This window comes from Sminthopsis crassicaudata, chromosome 2 (assembly GCF_048593235.1).
Source record: "Sminthopsis crassicaudata isolate SCR6 chromosome 2, ASM4859323v1, whole genome shotgun sequence".
Lineage (NCBI taxonomy): Eukaryota > Metazoa > Chordata > Mammalia > Dasyuromorphia > Dasyuridae > Sminthopsis > Sminthopsis crassicaudata.
This window is the reverse complement of record NC_133618.1, coordinates 58,536,228-58,549,783: the sequence shown is the minus strand read 5'-3', so window position 1 is coordinate 58,549,783 and position 13,556 is coordinate 58,536,228. Positions and strand designations below refer to the sequence as shown.

Here is a 13,556-nt window from a genome sequence, read left to right as displayed (position 1 = left end):
TGAGACAACAAGAAATATGTTGATTATGTATGTGAAATCATGCAAAATATATTTTCATATTAATCATGTTGTAAAAGAAAACACATACACAAATCCAAGAAAAATAAAGTGATTTGCCTTCAGAGTTTGGACTCCATTTTTATAGGACAGTGTCATATTAATTTTTTTGTTCCCTGGCTTTGCTTACATCTTCTATGCATTTTTGGGGACAAGATAATCAGGGTTAAGTGACTTGCTCAGAATCACACAGCTAGACAAAATTGAATTCAGGTCCACTGTACCATCTAGCTGCCCCTTCTGTGCATTTTTTTTTTTTTTTTGGTTTCCCAATTACATTATATTTTTTTCTTTATTAAAACTTTTTAATTTTTCAAAACATATGTAAAGACAATCCTTCAACATTAACCCTTTCAAAACCTTGTGTTTCCATTACCCCCCTTCCCCCATGCCATCCCTTAGATGGCAAGTAATCCAATATATATTAAACATGGTAGAAATATATGTTAAGTTTAATATATGTGCATTTTTAAAAAAATGTTGATTCTCAAAGACACCTTTAGGAGTTTCCTATATATCTACACTGATCTCTTGAAACAAAGCCTGGTTTTCTTCCTCAGTGGAATGATTTCCCTTTATGTCCTCAGAATTTCATTCCTGAGCATCCCCCATCTTTCCTGGGCATACTTTACTCTGTGGGATCCTTTTTATCTTTCCTTTGAATTCTTTGAGATCTGCTTTCCTCACATCTATTCTATGTTCAGACTATGCTCAAGTTTCCCATCCTTCACTATAACAAACTGGAGAAGAAAATAACCATCTCCCTGTGCCCCCAATTTCCCCTCCTTGCCACTCCAGCACGTAGTTCTTCCCCGTTAGTGAGAATTGCACCTAGAACAGAGTTTCCTCTCGTCCTTTCCTTTCCCCTTGAAGGGGAATCTAACCAGGGCTAGTGCTTGGGATGGGACAAGGGGTGGAAGGAAGGAAGGGCTCCCACAGTCCTGGATCATCTCTAGTTTTCAGGGAACAAAGAAGTGCTTCATAGAGACCATAGACATAGAGCCGTGTTCTCTTGTAACTGGAATCCTCAACTATGGGCTTGCCCTCCTGACACTACTATCCTTCATCTTCCTTGGGTTCTGTAAGCTAGTAAAGTTCCCCAAAGGCTACTACCCCACTCATTCCCTTACCTCAAGACTGGAGCTAACCTTCTCAGAGTCACAGCTGAACCTTCAGCCTTAAAAAGGTTTCCAAGAAGAGAACAGGATCGCAGCATTTAGCTCTATTTGACAGAGCAGGAGACTGAGGCTCAATCTCTACATTTTCACAGCCAATTTGGACCTCAATTCCTCTGAACTAAAATCCAATGCTTTCTCTGTTGTAAAGATTTTTGCAGTCCTCCTCACGAAACCCAATTCAGGGTTTTCTCTATCAAAAAAAGCACACTAGATGTTTCCGCCTGTAACCCTTTCCTTCTGTTTTCTCTGATTCTGCAGTTTCAAAACCTAGGTTGTTACACTAATGTCTGGCTCAGCGTAACTCCCCTTGGCTGGTTAGTGGCTGGCTGTATAAAGGTTCTGGTTACTTCTTAGGGGGCTGGTCTGTCAGAGATTCCTAGCCTCAGGTATTTTGTGTCCTTAGCAACCCAATCCTAGGTTGTCCCTATCCATTATCAGACCCACCCTGTACCAGAGATCCTGGCTGATCCCATGGAGTACTGTACCATTCATTCATTTTCTCACTCTGAGCCCTCAGGCTCTCCTGGACCTAAAGGACAAATCTATGGCTCCCAGCTAACAAGATCTCCAGCAGATGGATACAAGTACACTCCCTGCCTCCCCAGCTTGGGTCGCCCAAAGGCATTTGGGTGAGACAGACCTTACCTGGTCTTCCTGTGCCTGAAATGCTCACTTCCAGCTGTCTCAAGCTCGCACAGAGATCTTTACTGACTTTTCCCTCCCTATCTTAGAGAAGCTGGTCTAGACTTGCAGACGTTTCCCCTCTGTCCTTAAGAGCTGCCCTCTTTTCTTCATGTAGTCTGACCAGGGGGTGGAACTGAAGCCCTGAGAGTGACTCACATGCAAACCAGTTGGCAAAGTGCTGCCCATTTGGCTCTTCACTGCACCCACCCTCCCTCCCTTCCTTCCTCCATCCTCCCCACTAAACCACCCTGTCCCTCCACCTCTTGCAGCCTGGCTGTCACAGGGCAGAATGATAGGTACTTCTCAGGAAACAGACCCTATTCACAAACTCAAGTTCCCATGAATCCAGATAAAAGGGGGGACAGGTGAGGAAGGGAACGGTGGGGAAGGGAGCAAGCATTTGTGAAGCACTTACTGTGTCCAGTCATTGTGCTAAGCACTTTATAAAAGAACAAAGCATGCGAGTAGATAGTAGGTAAACCGAACCTTTTGAAGTCTGGCTTCTGACTTCATCACTCAACTGAAACTGCTCTCCCCAAAGTAAATATTTTCTCAATCCTAACTGGGCTCTGGGCATCTAGGTGGCAGGACCTGAGTTCAAATTCTCTCTCACTTAATTGGGGATTGTCCCAATTAAGACTTATCGTCTGAGTTCTTTGTCCCCATTGTCACCATTTAATGCCAAAGTTCAAATTAAGTTTCATCTACTTTGGAACATACAATGCGACGATAATTTATAATTTTATGATTCACTTGACCAATGTTCTCATTCTCACCAAATCTAATGTCTTTCACTACTTTATATGGTCTAAAAGGACTATTTACATGTAGATTAAATTACAATTTAGTGATGCACAGATTCGTGCAGAGTGAATTCTGAGAAGTGATCACATAGATTCAAATTTGCTCCATTTAAAGTTATAATGATGTTAATGTGATCATTGGTTCCAATCCCAACAAAATAAGGATATAGATTCATATCACACCATTTTTCAGATTCCATTATTCCCATTAATGAGAATCTAGATGCTACTGAGACAAAAAAATGAAATTAACAGAGTTGGATTGGGACCCTCAAGCCATAAGTCATGTCTCTCCCTTCTTAGTCTAATCCCAAGTCTCAATTCCCCTGGCCACGTCACTGTACCTGTATTTCTTCAGAAGTGCCCTTAGTGAAGGGATCTCACCTGAAGCATCCTCAGACTTAAAGGCCAAAGAGCTCACCACAGCCCTCTCACCTCATGGCAGGTGCAAACCTCCATCCTTACTCCTTCTGAATCATTCACATCCTGGCCGCTCACCAGGTGGGTTCATCTGAATCTGCAGAGGGCGGCTCACCAAAGTTCCATTGTCGGGAAAAGTTGTCAGTGTTTTGCTTTCAGAGGTTTCCTCCATCAACTAAATTAAGGAACTACCTCATGATTTCATGTTGCAATTCCACTTTCCATGATGCATTTCTTTCGGCACATTCCCATAAACCGAGTGGAAGTTACATCCTGGCTAATATTTTCCCTTATGGGCCAAAGCCAATCTTGCGACTCATCCCTGTGCTCTTCATTAATCCTGGGACTAGAAGCTCTCTCTCTCTCTTAGTCTTTAAATGTCCCACTATGGAATAACATTACATAGCCTTAAACCTCTGCCTTATGCTCAAAGTGTCATGAAAATCCAGAGAAGAGAGAAGACAGTCAATGATGTCAAAGGCAAATAGCTCACATAAGTAGGATTTGTTGTTGAGTCATTTCAATCTTGTCCCACTTTCTACGACCTCATTTGGGGTTTTCTTGACAAAGATACTAGAGGGACTTGCCATTTCCTTTTTCAGCTCATTTTTCAGATGAGGAAACTGGCAGAAACAGGGAAAGTGGCTTGCCCAGGGTCACACAGCCAAGGCAGGATTGGAACTCAGATCTTTCCTGACTCTATACCTGACTCTATCTATTGAGCTACCTAGCAGCCCTGAGAGTCAGACGTGTGGGGGCCCATGTCGAGAGAAAAAGGAGACTAGTAAGGTGACATACAAGTGAGGATCCCCCCACAGGAGGCAGGGAGACCTTAGGAAAAGGATGTGCTAGTAAATGCGGGAAAAATGCACACCACATACTTCCAAGTTATACTTTGCAATAACATTTTTCTTTATCCAATTTCTTTATTAGAGGTGTCAAACTCACAGGCCTTGGGCAGGGCAGCAAAACTCCCAGCCCAACCCAGATTAAAATGTAACTGCTTAGAGAAATATAAATATTTCATATTTTTTTAAAATTAAATATAATATAGATAATATTAATTTGTGGTTTTCTAAGTCAATATGGGGCAAAACAATAAATTAAATCGCAATTTACAGTTTGTCCATTTCCCTAGACATAAATGCACAGTGACTGTGTAGCAGTTGGCTACCCCTAGGTGGGTCCAGGCCTTCCCTGCCCTAGGAGTTCAGGAATTACCAAATCCTGAAATAAATCAAAGTCATGAATTGAGAAATAGAGTATTTTTCATTGAGATAACAGGGTTGCAAAACTGCCAGCCTAGGAAATGTCTCACGGGTGTAGAGCACAGTAGATTTCCCAAACCAGAGACTCATGAAAAGGTGTTTTTTTTTTCTACTTTTAGGAAGGGTTAAGGAGGAAATAGTATGAAGTAGCAAGGCCTGGTCAGGAGACCTCAGTGACCCTTGGCAATCCAGGCAAGGAAAACCACTTCATTCTGGATGTTTTGCCCTTCATGCCATGAATCTCAAGAAAGGGGGCAAGGGCATTAGAAGTTGAGCTCCTGTTTAAGCTGGGTTCCTTTGTGAGGTAAAATTTTTGGGTATGAGTCAGATCAATCTAATTGAGACTAGGAATGTAAAGACATTATTGAAATTCTGACATTACCAGAATCATTAAGGGAATAGCAAGTAACATTATATTTGGTATTAATTTTCTGTCAACACTATTACTCCTAATAAAGAATTTTTCCAATATCACCATGGAAATCTGAATGGAACCATGATTCCTTTCCTTTAGAGATATGAATGAGGGGAATGGCACAGGCAAAGTGACAGTCCTCTTGTAGGAAAGCTGCTTTATGTGCCAGACTGACAGTAGCAGTTCCATGTGCCTTACCTCCCTCAGAAATCAGTAACTACTGGATTGCAAACTTGATTTAAATCGCCCCCCCCATTTCTATTTTTAATCTATCAAGAATTGACATTTCTTGTTACCAAAATTTGTCTTAAAAAATGAGCATTTCTTGTATGTAATAGTTTGCTATATTTGCTATATTTTTTCCTATCTATTTTCCTGATTTCTTTAGGGGAAGAATTTTCTTTCAACACCTTCTTGCCAGATACATCCCCTGCCAAGTTCTGGGAAAACTCAACAACACTGACTGACCAGCATATAATAGCTGAGCACCTACCAAATGAAGGGCAGGTATAGTGAGATAGTCCTCGATCTGGAGGTCGAAGATCTGGATTTGAATCTACAAGCTCTTCTCTCTGCCTTAAATTTCTCATTTGCAAAAGGAAGGAGTTGGACCAGCTGATATCCAAGGCCTCAAATTGAGATCTTTCCATCTCTCAAGACCAAAGTACAATATGCTAAGCATGAACATCATAATATTTAAAAATAATTGACATTTATGTTTCTTTAAAGCTTGTAAAGGGTTTTATATATATATATATATATATATATATATGTGTGTGTGTGTGTGTGTATGTATGTATGTATATATATTACTCTAAGCTAAGAAATAATCAGAAGGGGCAAAAAAAAAAAAAGACTTTAAAAGGAAAAGTGGAAGGCTCTTCAGATATAAAAGAAACATTCTGAAGCTCAATAGTTAATGATAACATGAATAATATGGAAATATGTTTTGCATGACTTCACATGTTCCCATTAATGAGAGTTCTGCCAATGGGGCAGAAGTCTGGCAAGGACACAATGGCTTCTCTTCTACCTTTGACTCTAGCTACTCAAATTGCTTGGCTTCTCAACGGGAGGGAGATAAAGGGAGAAAATTTGGAAACTAAATTTTTAAAACAAATATTAAAGATTATTTTTACATGTATTTGGGGAAAAATAAAATACTTAATAATTCAAAAGTAGATCATGATAATACATATAAAATATAATAAATTGGATTTAGATTCAAGTGAGGCAATTACATGAAATTGTGGGTCTCACTCTCTCTTCCAGAGTCATCACTGTCCATGGGCCAGACAGAGTCTACTTGACTGGTGAAGGACTGGGATGGGTGTGAAACCAAACTCTAAGTGCTTCACAGTGGCTGTTGTAACAAGTTGTTCTCATCTGCCAGTTCCCCCCAAGGGAAATCTTCACATAGTTTACGGCAGAAACCCATCTTTCTGGTGGTTACCCTCAATCCAAATTATGCATGAATCAGAAGACATCCCCCACACCATTTGACCATTTCTGCCAATCTTGATTTCCTGTGGCAACAGTGGGGGGGACAAAGAAGCATCTGCTCTTTCACCAAGGTACCCCAACCCTGGGGCTGACTTCTCCCTGGGGGATTTGGCAGCCCGGTGGGTTTCTGAAAAGTCTTTTGAGGATCACACTGTTCGCCTACTTGTGGGAGGAAGGGGGATAGAAAAGGTGCCCCCCCACAACTGTCAGCTTACTAAATCCTGCCTGTTACCACAGCATGCCGGGTAATGGGGACAAAACAGAAAAAAAATGGACAAACATTCTGCAAAGCTGATTTTCCTCATGATTGGTCTATGTAAGATGGGCACACTTACAAACAAAATCTAGCAGATCTAAGAGATGAACAGCTCTTGTTGGAAGAGAACTCAGTAGGTATTGCCTGCAAAAGCAACAAGGCCATCATACTGAAACTGGAGCTGGATACACGGGTTTCTGGAGTGGTCACAGTGGAAGAAAGCCCCGTGAAACTGGTGTGATCTAACCAACAAATCTGAGTGCCTTCCAACAGGAGTGAACAACAGACTCTCGTAAGAAAGTGCCATGCTCCCATCACCAGTGTCCATGCTCCCACCTTGATGAACCTGATGAGGTCAAAGAGAAATTTTGTGAAGACGTGGAGCCCCTTATCATCACTGAGCCAAAGGCTAGAGAAGGCTCAGACCACCTGATTATGCAGACCTGATTGGCAGGAATGGAGCCGGAAAGAGCAAGAGCAATGGTCACTCCTACCGAAGACTTGTGCATCTCATGACCTTCTCCTCACCAACACGCTATTCCATTAATGCAATAAAGCTTCATGGATTGCAACATCAAGGATCGCTGCGATCTTGGCAGCAAACATTGATATTTAAGTATTGACTGTAATAAATTTAAAATAGCACATCTGTAAATATATATATGAAAGGCCGGCCAGCCAGTGAGCTTGCCAATGGGGCAGAAGCCTGGCAGGACATACTGGCTTTTCTCCTACCCTTGACTAGCTACTCATCTGGGAACTGTAACTGGTGGAATCTGATCACCATGAGCAAAAGTGGAGACTCTTACTGACAGGAGGTAAGATCCTAGACTGAAGGGCCTTAGAGACCATCCAGCCCAACTCCCTCATTTTATTTTATTTTTCTAAGACCTTGACATTTATTTCTTGTTCTGTTTCCACTCCAATTGGTTTGTTGTGTTAGCCTTATAATGAGTGGCTCTCTATTAGTAATGACACAGGAAATATGATTTTGTCAGACATAAAAATGAAGTGGTAGACTCAGAACCAGCAGGAACTTGAGAGGGCTCATTCAGTCTCACCTTGAATCCTCCTGAATTTCTTTATGAAAAATAACTATACTTTCTAAAACAAAATACTTTGGTGAGAATTGCATGTCTTACTTGTTTTTTAAAATCTCTTTAATGTCTTGTAAAATAAGACAGCTGAACTCTCAATATCTCCTTTTTCTTTTTGCTTAATCTTATTTTGTTTTTCATATATATATATATATATATATATATATATAGAGAGAGAGAGAGAGAGAGAGAGAGAGAGAGAAAGAGAGACAGACAGACAGACAGAGAGAGAGACAGAGAGAGACAGACAGAGAGAGAGAGAGACAGAGACAGAGACAGAGACAGAGACAGAGAGAGACAGAGAGAGGGAGAGACAGAGAGAGGGAGAGAGTTTTCAACACTCATTTTTGTAAGATTTTTAATTCCTGGTTTTTCTCCGTCCTTCCTTCCTTTAATTCTCTTATCCCCCTCCCCAAAACAGTAAACAATCTAAGTTATACATGTACAATCATTTTAAACGTGCTTCCATATTAGTTGTATTATGAAAGAAAAATCAGCACAAAAGGGAAAACTCATGGGAAATAAAAAACAAATTAAAAAAGTGAAAATAGTATGTTTCCATCTTCAATCTTCAGGTTTTTTTATTTCTATATTTGTCATGTTATACAAGAAAAGTCAGACCAAACAGGGAAAAAAAACATGAGAAAGAAAACAAACAAATAAGCAAAAAGGTAAACACACTATGCTTCGATTCACATTTAGTCTCCACAGTTCTCTCTCTGGATGTGATTGGCATTTTCCATCCTAAGTCTATTGCAATTGCCTTGAATCACCACATTGTTGAGAAGAACCTAGTCTATCACAATTGATCATCACATAATCTTGTTACTGGGAAAAGTATTCTTGTGGTTCTACTCACTTCACTCAGCATATAGGTCTCTCCAGGCCTCTCTGAAATCATTCTGCTGATCATTTCTTATAGAACAACAATATTCCATTACCTTAATATACCATAACTTATTCAGCCATTCTCCAACTGATGGGCATCCATTCAGTTTCCAGTTCCTTGCCACTATAAAAGGGCTGCTACAAACATTTTTGCACGTGTGAGTCCTTTCACCCTTTTTTATTATCACTTTGGGAGACAGACCCAGTAGTGAGACTGCTCGAACAAAGAGTATGCACAGTTTTATAGACCTTTAGGCATAGTTCTAAATTGCCCTCCAGAATGGTGGGATCATTTCACAACTCCACCAACAATGTATTAGTGTTCCCACATCCTGTACAACATTTAGCATTATCTTTTCCTATCATCTTAACCAATCTGAGAGCTGTGAGGTAGTACCCCAGACCAACTCCCTTATTTTAGAGAAAGAGAAACTGAGGCTGAGAGAGGGTAAATGGCATGCACAGAGTCAGTATCAGAGGTTAACTTTGAACCCATGTCTTCCTGAATCCCAGCCCAGTTACCATGTTGTCTCTCTCCCTCTTTCCTTCCAGCAATCTCTCTCTCTTTTAATAGTTTGAAGATGTTATTCTAAAAAACTTTAATTACAGTACTTATTTGTCAAAATAAAAACAGAAAAAATATACAAAAGTCAATTGCTAATTATATATTGAAAGCAGGTAATAATTGTGTATTAAAAGCAGGATATGTTATGTGGCAAATCTGACCCTTCTAGTAAGAATGAGGAGCAGTAAAGGATATTTCTTACATATACAGATAGGAGACAAAAAACTTCTAGAATGGAATGATGCCGCAAACTCCCATGCTCAATTTATTTTCTTAACCTGGAGAGACTTTCATGAACTAATGCTAAGTAACTTGACCCAGAAAAACACTGTACACCATAACAGCAGTATCATGTGTCTGTGATAGACTTAGCTCTTCTCAGCAGTACAATAATCCAAGATAATTTCAGGGGACTCAAAATGGAAAATGTCATCCACTTCCAGAAAAAGAGCTCTGGAATCTAATTGCAGAGTGAAGCACGCTTTTTCACTATTTTTTGTTTTTCCTTTGTCATGGGTTTTCTCTTTGTATTGATTTTTCTTTTACAATATGACTAATAGGAAATATATTTAATATGATTGCACCTCTATAACCCATATCAGGTTACTTGTTGTCTTGGGAAAGAGGGAGGGAGAAAAATTAGGAAAATTCTCCATACTAAATGAATTGATTTTTTACAATTAAAAAAAAATGCTAAGCAATATTGCATAGGGCTGCTAGAAACTGTTCCATTGGAAACAAAAGCAATTTACATCAAAAGAGAAAACTGTTTTCAAGCCTGTATCTGCTATATTTACAGCATGGTGCAATACATAATGTGACAAGGGATAGGAAAAAAGTAGCTTCCGGAACTCAATACCACAGAGTAGCAGAGTTTGCCACATCAGAGCAAAGCAAAAGGGCCAATAGGAGGAAATGAGAGAAAAAGGAGGAGGAACTTTTGTTTTATTTCTGGTTTCAGAGCTGATTGGACCACCGGTCCAGCCCTCCCTACAGCCCGTCTCTGACAGTGACACAGATGGCTTGGATTTACCAGTTTTGTGATGAAGAGAATGCAGTTCAAGTGTTTTCAGCTACATTCGTGGCATTAGGAAGAATTTATTAGCAAACACTAAATCGGCATCTTTAAGCTCATCCTCTGCCAACCTTCTCATCAGTTCTTCTCAAACCTCCTTCTCTGTCTTTACTATCATGAACATCAGTCCTTGTTTGTATGTTCTGAAAGCAATGTCTTTTCCCCTAAACCCACATCTCTTTCAAATTTCCCTGTTTTTACTGAGGCCATCGCATCTTTCCAGTCCCTCGGATTTAAAAACTTGGCTTGAGCCTAGACTTTTCATGGTCCTTCAGCCTATACATCCAATCTGTTGCTAAATTCTGTTATTCTCTCCACTAAATCTCTTCCAACTATCTCTTCTCTTCCCACATGACCTCAACTCTAGTTTATGACACTGTCACCTGTTTATATCCATTTGCCTCTGGAAGGGTCCCCCTGCTTTATCTCTCCCCACTCCAGTCCATCCTGCATGCAACTGCTAAAGTGATTTTACTAGATTATGTATCCTCAAGCCTCTCATCACTTCTCTTTACCCCTGCTTTCAGCTGACCTCGCCTCATTCTTTCCTGAGATTTTCCTAGACCATGTATCCATGTAACTTACCTACTCAATGAATTGAGCTGGCTCCCTATTGACACTAAGATAAAATACAAACTATTTGGCATTTAAAGTATTCCACAACTGTGCCCCATCTTACCTTTCCAGCTTTTTTATTCATTATTCCTCTTCTTGCTGCATTTTATAACACTTGGTTTACAAAGATTTACAAAGTAACTTGCCCTCATCAGTCTTGAGAATACAATTTAAGTGAATAAACAATTATTGAGTACCTGCTATGTTAGGATTACTGAGTGAGAGCTGGGGTTGTCTGGATGGTGACAAGGTGAGAATTCAGGTTTTCTGGACAATTACAAGGTGAGAACTCAGGTTGACTTGATAGAGGGGGCAAGCTCATTGGCTGGGGTGGTTCTTCCCAGAAGCCCTTGCATTATCCCACGCCCATTCTCTGGGAGGATAAAAAGAGACAGCACTGGGCGCAGAGAGCAGATCGGCCTGGAGAAGGATAAGAGCTGGAGGAGATTCAGAGCCAGGATTCAAGAAGAAAGACTCTGCATTGCATCAGGCTTGACGGGGCTCTCTGCAGGAAGGGAAGTCACTTCTAAGGACAAGAGTTAACAGCAACTGCCTGGAGACAACGGTTCGTTACAGGAAGAAGAATCTGTCTGAGAGATTTGAGTAGACACAGCAGATCTCTTCCCAGAGAGCGATCCAGCAGCTTCTGGAGACGACAGCTTGCTACATGCTATGTGCCAGATACTATGTCAAGTTCTGGGGATTTAAAAAAAAAAAGCTAGGTAGCAGTCCCTGCTCCCATGGCACAGTCTAATGGAGTAGATAATACATAAATGATTATGCACAAACAAGATATAAGCAGAATGAATTGGAAATAATACCAGTGTGAAGGGTGATTAGAAACGTCTTGCAGAAAGAGGGGTTCTATCTTAAGAATTCCAGAGGAGCCAAGAAATGAAAACAAGGATGACAATTCAAGGCATAGGAAAAAGATAGTGAAAAAAATACATGGAATTAAAAGGAGAGGGGCTTGTGCAAGGAAGAGTACATGGAACGAAGAATGTATGAGAAGCCTGGAAGGGTGGGTGGGACCAAATTGTTAAATCCATTTTATGGATGGCTAAGCTATCTGCCAATAGTCAGATGGCCAGATGATGTTAACTTTGTCATTTAGTCATTTCAGTCATGTTCAACTTTTTGTTTTCTTGGCAGAGATACAGGAATGGTTGCCACTTCCTTCTTCAGCTCATGTTCCAGATGAGGAAACTGAGGCAATCAGAGTCAAGAGTCTTGCCCAGGGTCACACAGCTAGTAAGCATCTGGGAAGGTAAGTCTTCCTGACTCTGGGACCTGTGTTCTATCCATTGTACCACCTACCTGCCTCTGGTAATGTCAAAAATAAGATTGAGATTTTTCTTGCTCAGTATGATGAATGTGGAAATATATTTAAAAGAATTGCACATATTTAGCCTATTGTTTACTGTCTAGGGAAGGGAGGAGGGAAGGAGAAAAATTTGGGACTAAGGGGAATGTTGCATGTATTTGGAAAAATAAAAAGCTATTTTAAAAAAGAGAAATGTGATCTCTTCTGTTAACTCCAAATTCAGCATTGCTCCATTTACACAGCATTTACGTGGTAATATGATGAACAGGGATATTCAGCCATTTCAATTTGGCGCTTATCCCACTATTGACCTTGATGGGTTTCCTAGTGTAAACACTCCTGCAGTCTGAGAAGAATGATCGAAGGATCATTAATTCTCTTAACCTTTTGTCAGCTCTGAGCCCCTAGAGTAAGCACTCAGAAAACAGTGTTAGAGTGATTTCTACCTCTTCTCTCTTCTATTTCCCTCCGTGTTGCCTCCCAGCTTTCGATCCAGTGAAATCCAGTTTGGTCAGTCCTATCCCCACTGAAGATGTATCCAAGCCAGAAAGTGGGCCTCCTCCCTTCCCAGCTCCATTCTCTTGCTTGCTATGGCAGGGTTAGAATTAAGCTTCCTAACTCCCTACCCCTCTTTCCCCATTCTTTATGTCAATTCAAAATATCCTCATTCCTGTGATTTACTCTATTGCCTTGTCCCATAGGTGATGAGGCAGTCTCCCACTTCTACTAATAGCTCTTTATCTCCAGGTTCTCTAAGTTTGAATCCTGAACAGTCCCAGGCCTTCACTTAGAGAGCACATCCCACTGCATCTCTAAGTCTGAACCACCCTCCCTACCTCTCCATGGACTTGTGGGGCAATAGGGAGCCATATACAGCTCCCCAGTGACATCTGTTTTCATTTCTCTATGAATAGCAATCAAGCTTTGTTAATCACGATCCTCATATGCTGACCCTTTGCCCCATCCTCTGCCCTTTTTCCTTGCCCCACATACAAGAGCAGTAAGAAGAAACAGCTAACATTTCTATAATATTTACTAGGGTGCCAAGCATGGTGCTAAGTGCTTTTCAGTTAACTCATTAGATCATAAATTACATCCTAACAAGCAACTTTTATAGTTCTAGAAAAGTAAATCTTTAAAACAAAGATAGATTTTCCAGAATAAAACAAAACAAAACAAAACAAACAAACAAACAAACAAAAACAAAACAAAACAAAAACCTGGGATCCTGTAAGGAAATCAGGGAGAGAAAGAAGCTAGTGTATGATCACTTGATGGAGCACCACCCTACCTTGAATTTAAGCAGTCCCACTCCAAGAGTCCCGGTTCTTCCTTTGTGGCAGTCTTCTCTATCTAGGCTTCAGTGACATCTTTTTGCAAAGCTCCCTTGCTGTCAAGAGATGGGCTC

The 13,556-nt window shown here is 40.5% G+C and overlaps 1 protein-coding gene across 5 annotated transcripts in view; it reads right to left on the bottom strand.

Moving 5' to 3' along the window:
- The window catches only part of LOC141554467 (dipeptidase 2-like), a 31,838-nt gene extending 18,282 nt beyond the window's left edge, over positions 1–13,556 (bottom strand). Inside the window, exon 1 of one of the 5 annotated variants that reach the window (XM_074286389.1) lies at positions 13,440–13,556. Coding sequence is in view for 2 of the 5 variants with exons in the window: in XM_074286386.1 (XP_074142487.1) it covers positions 1,188–1,273 (86 nt within the window). In the remaining 3 variants the exon portion in view is untranslated. Of the gene's footprint in view, positions 1–1,187; positions 1,308–1,875; positions 2,069–3,157; positions 3,287–13,439 lie in introns of those variants that run through there. The other 4 variants (XM_074286387.1, XM_074286388.1, XM_074286390.1 and 1 more) reach the window with 4 other exon arrangements.